General features: G+C 50.6%; 1 protein-coding gene across 1 annotated transcript; it reads left to right on the top strand.

Annotated features, from left to right (window-relative positions):
* Positions 1-328: 328 nt before the first annotated feature.
* LOC140389157 (tumor necrosis factor-like) lies at positions 329-7,177 on the top strand. The gene is made up of 4 exons (XM_072473318.1): positions 329-508; positions 1,105-1,147; positions 1,601-1,666; positions 3,891-7,177. The coding sequence occupies exons 1-4, from the start codon at positions 329-331 to the stop codon at positions 4,304-4,306; spliced, it is 705 nt and encodes a 234-aa protein (XP_072329419.1). The 3' UTR covers positions 4,307-7,177.
* Positions 7,178-7,668: the final 491 nt, after the last annotated feature.

Here is a 7,668-nt window from a genome sequence, read left to right as displayed (position 1 = left end):
GATTGGTTAAAAAAGAAATTCCTTTTGCATTCCCATCAATGAACCAATCCATTTCTTATCAATGCTTTCTTTAACTTTTCTATTCACGTCTTTTTTTCCCCTCAATGTCTTGTTGATCATGTGTGTGTCTCTCTCACACACACTCGGCTTTTTTTTTCTGTGTAACTTATGTTTCTCAGAGGCTGACCCGACCTGGGTAATTCCCAGGAGATTCTTCAAATACTCTGCAGCTACAACGTGAGAGGCAGATGCAACTCGAGAGAGGGAGAGACAGAGAGTGAGAGTTCCTCCCCCTGGAGACCGCAGCATTTTTTTTTGGCAAGAGGCGATGAGCAACGAGAAGATGTTACCGGAGCTGGAGAGTGGCAGAGGGGTGGAGGTTGGAGAGCCAGGAGGCTCGCAGGGCGGCCGCTTGCTCAAGCTCTCCTGCACCGTTGCAGCCCTGGCCGTTCTGGCCGTCTCCTCCTATCTCCTCTACTCCCAGGTCATACCCCAGACTCCAAACCAGGTGAGTCAAGATTTATTTCAAGCTCATTTTCCTTCACGGTGCAGTTCCTCTTTTATTTATTTTGGGTTTTTTTTTTGAAATTGAAGACTTTTAAAGTCACCCCCTTTCCTCTGTGTTCTCCCCTGGCGTGCAAACCTTTGCTGGGTGGGGACGGCTGGCGTTACGCTGGGCTTGCGCCCAGCTCAGAGCAAGTTTGGCGCTCCCGCCGTTCTGCCCAACGATTTAAGTCACAATGTTAGGGGGGGGGGACGTATAGTCCTCAGTCCAGTGCTTTGGGTTTGTGATACACACGTGGTGCCTGTCTATTCTCCAGGGTGCACTGACTTCATTCCAACAGTTATCACAGGGGCAAATTGAGGAAACACACATGTGACAATTTTTGGGGGGATGACCTGTCCATTTTACACCCAGTCCCATACCAGGTTGGAGTGAGGTCAGTAAGCTGCAGGGTTGATCAGGGGCTACTACAGCATAGCCTCTGCGGTCCAGACCAAGGTTGACAGATCCCCTGACTGTCCATCCAGTTCAGCAGGAATTTCAAAGCTTCTTCCTGATTTCTCTGTTTAATCTCAAACTCTCTCTGTCTCCTCCCCTAGGAAGCAGCATTGAGTGGAGTGGAGGATCTATCTGCAAACAGTGGTGAGTACGCTTTCCCTATCTCTCTGCCCATCCCTGCCTTTGTGTGTGACTCTCTCTATGTTCCTGTTTCTGTGTGTGACTCTCTTCTATGTTCCTGTGTCTTATTCTTCCAACCTGCCTATCTGTCCATCCATCTCTCCCTGTCCATCCATCTCTCTCCATCTGTCCATCTCTCCCCGTCAGCCTGTCTCTCCCATCCGTCCATCTCCCTCATCTCTGTTTTTCCAGTCTGTCTCTCACGCCTAGCTCTCCCTGTCAGCCTCACACTGTCTGCCTCTCTGTCTCTCTCTCTCTCTCTCTGCCATGCTAGCTTCCTCGGGCTGCCTGTATTTGCACACATGTGAATGTATTTCTCTGTCGCGCTCTCTGTCAGTCAGGCTCTGGACTGTGTGTGTGTGTGTGTGTGTGTGTGTGTGACTATAGTGACTGAGAATCCACCTTTTCCATTTCCAGGTTTGCCTCATCTCATGAGGCAGGTGAGAAACGGCCCGAGGGAGAGAATCGCAGCTCACCTGACAGGTACCAGGCTATTGCAGATGTGAATGAAATGAAATGAAAATCGCTTATTGTCACAAGTAGGCTCCAAATGAAGTTACTGTGAAAAGCCCCTAGTCGCCACATTCCGGCGCCTGTTCGGGGAGGCTGGTACGGGAATTGAACCGTGCTGCTGACCTGCCTTGGTCTGCTTTCAAAGCCAGCGATTTACCCCTGTGCTATACCAGCACCTGTTTAACAGATGTTTAACAGATGTTTAGCGTAGCACCAAATGGTTCATTACTTTGCATGATACATGCCACAGGCAGCAGCGAATCAAACAAATCTGTTCATGTAAACGTACTGTTACCGCAGAATGTTAACCTCAGGTGCCGTTGTCCGTAACATCCTGGTGTTAATCTTCTACCCCCTTGTGGCTCCTTCTCTGAATTCTCTCATTGGCACCCTCTAGTGTTCACTGCCTGCACCATGCTGAGCAACGAGAGCCTGGGCACTCTTTAATCAGGCCAGTGTCCCACATCGGGATGTATCTGAGGTGCTGTGAACCTGCTTTACTGTAACTACAAACCTCTGAAAAGGAGGAGACTTGAGGGCTGACCTTTGTTGAACAAAAATAAATTGCATTTATGTTGGACTTTTCAGAGTTGGACTTGATCAGCACACACAGGGTGCACTGAAACGTCCGATCCGGGCTGTGGCCATTCTCTGATTCTGTCATTCTAGAACGTCCCGAAATACTTTTCCGACATTGGGCTTCTTTTGAAGTGTAGTCGCTGTTGCCATGTAACGGAATATTCTGAAAATGTTCGCTAGAGAAGGCCTTTCCACTCGCAGGGTAGACCAGACCCAAGGGTCATAAATATAAATGAGTCCCCAATAAATTGGAGAGAAGGTTTGATAGGGGCGGCGCGGTAGCACAGTGGTTAGCATGGCTGCCTCACAGCTCCAGGGTCCCAGGTTCGATTCCCCGCTGGGTCACTGTCTGTGCGGAGTTTGCACTTTCTCCCCGTGTCTGCGTGGGTTTCCTCCGGGTGCTCCGGTTTCCTCACACGGTCCAAAGATGCGCAGGTTGGGTGGATTGGCCGTGGTGGACCAGTGTAATGTTGCTGGAGTTCCAGCCCTGTCCAGGAGAGGGCGATCCACTGGCACTGTGCCGCATGGCTCACAGAGCAGAGGCGGCTGTGTCCTTCCCAGTGGCAGATCAGTATGGGAAGGAAGTGGGAAGGAAGTGGTTGCACCAGAGAGGTTGCAGAGGAGATTCCCCAGGTTGTTGCCTGGGCTGGAGAGCTTTAGCATTGAAGAGAGGCTGGCTCGGCTGGGGTTGTTTTCCTTCGAGCAGAGAAGACTGAGCGGGGGACCTCATCAAGATTTACAAAATTATGTGGGACAAAGATAGGAAGAACATTTTCCCCTTCATTGAGGAGTCAATACCAGGGGACATAGATTTGAGGTAAAGGGCAGGAGATTTGGAGGGGATTTGAGGTAAATACCTTTTCCCCCAGAGGGTGTTGGGAATCTGGAACTCGCTGCCTGAAAGGGAGGTAGAGGCGGGAACCCTCACAACATTTAAGAAGACTTTAGATGAACACCGTAGCATGCAAGGGCACGGACCAATGGGATTAGGATAGGTAGGTGCTCGATGGCCAGCGCAGACGCTAAGGGCCGATGGGCCCCTTTCTGTGACTCTAAAATGCTGGAAACACTCAGCAGGTCACATCGATGGGGAGAGAAGCAGGATTAACGATAATGTGGTGACCGTATTGTACTAACCATTCACCACTGTATTACATTGTATCACACTGTTGCCTATGGGCTCCACCTATGGACCATTGTACGGTACTACACGGAATGTATCATGTCGGTGCCCTTGTGGGCTCTGCCCCTGGCTCCGCCCCCTTGAGGGGAGGTATAAAGAGCAGTAGTCCTGTAGGTGGCTCTCACGAGCAGAGCAGTCGCAGGCAGGCATTGTTCTAGTCGATTAAAGCCACTGTTCACTCCAACTCTGTCTCGCGTGAATTGATGAGTCGCATCAGGTTCATTAATGGACAGTTATACAAAGCCACCTGGATATTGGTGATCATCCATCCCTCAATGCTTCAAACCCTACCTCTTCCATCAGCATTTAAATTGCATCCCTATCATGGGTCTTAAGGGGAATGGGGAAGGTGGACTGGCTATTGTCTATTTACGCTTGTGGTATCTCTTTCTCTCTCTCACACCTTTCTCTTTCTCTCCCTCTTTCTCACAGCCGACCCCATCAACGGGAACCCCAATGAACTGACTTGGCAGGAGGCCGCCGGGATTGCGTTCGCCCACGGGATTGAGTTTTCCAACAACAGTCTGCTGATCAAGAAGACTGGCTTCTACTTCATCTACACCCAGGTAGTGTTCTATTACAGTCAATGTGAGGAGAACACCATCTTCCTGAGCCATGATATGCACAAGTTCTCCTTGGCCTACCCGGAGGAGACCATCCTGCTGAAGGCCACCAAGTCGGTCTGTCACCACGGCCGCCACGATGACCCCTGGTACAAAACCTCCTACCAGGGCGCCATCTTTGACTTTGAGGCCGGCGACAGGGTCTACTCCCGGGTCCCCTCGAATGTGGCCAGGTACCTGGACAAGGCCGAAGGCAAGACCTTCTTTGGCATCTTTGCTTTGTGAGGAGTGTTTGTCGTTCTTGCCGTTTTTATGTCTGTTTTGTTTTGTTCTTGTCGTTGGGGGGCCGGGTGCAATGGTTTTGCAAAGGTTCTGTGGGTCGAGGCCTCAAGAAGTTGGCCCGGGCTTCCAGGTCGATCAGGAGATGTGCTGGCTCGAAGGGGCCCTGCGCGCAATGGGTGTGAGACAGGAACTCGCACATGGCATCTTTTCTAACCTCGACGTGCCCCAGTACTTTTTTAAAAGTTGGCAGAGTTGGGATATGGGAATCGTTGGGAGCCAGTTTGTGCAGAGCAAGATCCCAAAATAAAACACAGCCCTGTGATAATGACAGGCTGACCAGCTGCCATCAGGGTAGTTACTTTTTCATCACCTGTTTACAGCAGGAAACCTCCCCCCGCCCTTCCCCCCCCCCCCCCCCCCCCACCGAAAACCCCAGCTTCCGTTGCACATCTCTCAGGAGCTGCGCAGGTCGCGACCTTTCTGATCCAAGATGGAGGGTGGGATCCGTCAACGCTGCCTACAAGAGAGTTAATATTTCTTACGGCGGATGTCCTGGTCTGAGCAATTCGCCCAAGATGCTCAGTTTACCACAGTTGGGTTAGTTTAGGTACCAGTTGATTTAAGCAGCTTTGACCCCTCCCACCCCCCCCGAATCTCTCAGATGGGCCTGTGTGGTAGGGGCAGAACGGGATAAACTCGCAGAAAGTTTTTCAAGTTACAAAAGGTTGCAATGGGGTAAATGTAGAGTAAATGTTTCTGCCTGCAGGCCAGGCAAAAACGAAGGGCCGTAAATAGGTGCTTTTCACTAATAAATCCCGGTCGGGGATTCAGGAGAAACCTCTAGGCCCAGAGGATGGTGAGAATGGGGAACGGGTTGCCAGGTTCGAGTGGCTGAGGTGAATAGGAGAGATGCACAGACAGCCGCATCAGTACACAAGGGAGAAAGGAAGAGAGGGATAGACTGATGGGATGCGTTGGAGCAGGGTGGGAGGAGGCTGGCATGAGCCAGTGGGATCGAGTGGCCTCCTCGTGGGCTTTCTGTGAGACCCTTCACGTTCAAGCTGGGCGGCCCCTTGTGATCACATGCGCAAACGGTGGTGCGCTCATCAAACTCTGACTAAACTGACATGCCAGACAGACGTTTGGAAAGCTGAGCCATGTTTGCGTGTTTGACCTCAACTGACCCCGATTTAAGTTAAGGCAAATGTTATTGAAACTGATACGCCCCGGGTACACTAATCTCAACAGGCCCGGAGCCAGCGAGTGAGAGGCTTGGCCTGGCTGTCTAACCTGTAAATGAACGGCCTGGTATCAGGGAATGATTGGGCAATGTGCCAGTCGATCGTGTAATTGGCACTAAGTCCTCTGTTGGCTGATGCCTCAAGAATGTATTTATAACAATGTTGATGATTTTTTTTATTTCCTCACATGAGCTGGCTTCATCTTTTATTTATTGCTGAATGCTGCGCGTTTTAAAAAAATGTAAATTGAATGTAAGCCCACGGTTGTCAAACCGCACCGGGCGTTTGCCAATGTCTCATTTCTATGCACCGTCTGGGCAATCTGAGGGGGAGACGGTGGCGTAGTGGTTTGGCACAGGACTCCTAATCCAGAGAGCCGTGGAGGCTGATCTGGTGAACCTGGGTTCGAATCCCACAGTGGCCGGTGGTGAAATTTGAGTTCAATTTTATTTTTAAACGATTCTGATGACCCACCTGATTCACTGATGCCCTTTCGGGCAGGGAACTACCGTCCTTACCTGGTCTGGCCGACATGTGACTCAGGCCCACAGCAATGTGGTTGACTAATGGTCTAGCAAGCCACTCACTCAGTTCTTGATGCGGAGAAACGTTACAGTGCAGAGTGAGGCCGGTCAGCCCATCTTGGCCATGCCACAGTTCGAGGGCATTTTAGTGTTGGGCAACATATGCTGGCCCAGCCAGCAATGCCCACATCCCCAATTGAAAGGATATCTGGGAAGCCTCTCTTGCATTCCTAGGCATGACGCAGGCGCCAACCTGTCACCTGACTAGCAATCAAACCTCTTCTGTGTTTGTGCGTCCTTCGCTCCCCATCTACAGTGGTATCAAAGGCTAACGTTCCCCTAAACACAGCGTCCAATGTGACCTTCCTCCTCATTCGATCCTCACTGCTTTGAAATGAGGGTTATTATTTAATTTGCGCGACGTGGGCATCGTTGGCTAGACCAGCATTTATTGCCCGCTCTTAATTGCCCCTTGAGAAGGCGGTAGTGAGCCCCTTACTTTGAACGCACCTGGGAGGCTTGCGGGGCCATTTCAGAGGGCAGTTAAGGGTCACCCGCGTTGCTGTGGGGGTGTGGCCAGACCTGGTAAGCATTTAATTCCCCCACGGGCCTTAACGAACCCGGTGGGATTGTTTTCGACAGTTCATGGTCAACATGACCGAAGCTAGTTATTTTTCTGCCCAAGACTTTATTTAACGGATTGAATTGAAGTTCGCCAGCTGCCTTGGTGGGATTCGAACTCACGCCAACTCTGGTTGTTTTTTTTTGACTGGCGCAGAAGCTATGGGCCCAAGGTCCTTTCCTGCGCTGCAGATCTCTACGACTGTACTCTCGTACCCCATTCATTACGCCATCATTTTGTATGAATCATTCCTTGCTTCAGGCTTACGGATGAGTGATCTCTTTTATAGTCTTTCCTGCTTCCTCTTTGCAGTCAATGGGATTCATGTTTGGGGTCACATGGGGGACACGTCATGCACACCTGTTCTCGTGGTCTCCACGGCGGGGATGTCCTAGTCTCTGGACCCTGGCCGCACCCGTGAGCTTCCCAACAACGAGAGCAACGAGTCCGTTTTCCAGAATGCACGGATACATCCGCTGGGTATATTCCGCACCCCTCGGGAATGGAACCCAAATGGGGTGGGGGTGGAGGGGGGGGGCAAATGCCAAGTGTTCTGAAATGCTGAGAATCCCATCGGCAATTGGTTCCGTGTGTGGAAATTTTTAAACTTTTCGCCTGGGCAAAAACTTGAACATTTTCGATCTGGTATGCAAGCTCGCCAAAGGTTAACAATGTTTGCGTCAGGTACAGGGCCATGTTTTATGTTAAAGCATGGTCTGTAGAATGGAACAGGTCCGGCCTGCTGCCTGGATTTGACTTGCGCAGTTGAATATTTTTTTGGAATGTATTTAATAATAAGAACTTTTATTTATTTATTTTATTACTCAATAAAGTATTTTGCAATAAATTACGGTCTTGTTTCTGACGCTTCAGTTATTTACAACGCGGTACCTCCTGCCCGTCAGCAGGTGTAGAGAGGCTCCAGGCCTCCGACATGCATGTAGGCCGCTCGGCACCTCGAGCCTGCTCCGCCATTCG

This window comes from Scyliorhinus torazame, chromosome 14 (assembly GCF_047496885.1).
Source record: "Scyliorhinus torazame isolate Kashiwa2021f chromosome 14, sScyTor2.1, whole genome shotgun sequence".
NCBI lineage: Eukaryota > Metazoa > Chordata > Chondrichthyes > Carcharhiniformes > Scyliorhinidae > Scyliorhinus > Scyliorhinus torazame.
Note: the sequence above shows the minus strand (reverse complement) of the source record. Positions and strands in the feature narration are given on the sequence as shown.

What these genes read in the sequence shown, in the direction of transcription:
- LOC140389157 (XM_072473318.1), top strand. Translation starts at nt 329, where the DNA reads ATGAGCAACGAGAAGATGTTACCGGAGCTGGAGAGTGGCAGAGGGGTG. An exon ending in TACCCCAGACTCCAAACCAG is followed by an intron (nt 509 to 1,104) that starts GTGAGTCAAGAT and finishes CTCCTCCCCTAG; the next exon opens with GAAGCAGCATTGAGTGGAGT. An exon ending in AATCGCAGCTCACCTGACAG is followed by an intron (nt 1,667 to 3,890) that starts GTACCAGGCTAT and finishes TCTTTCTCACAG; the next exon opens with CCGACCCCATCAACGGGAAC.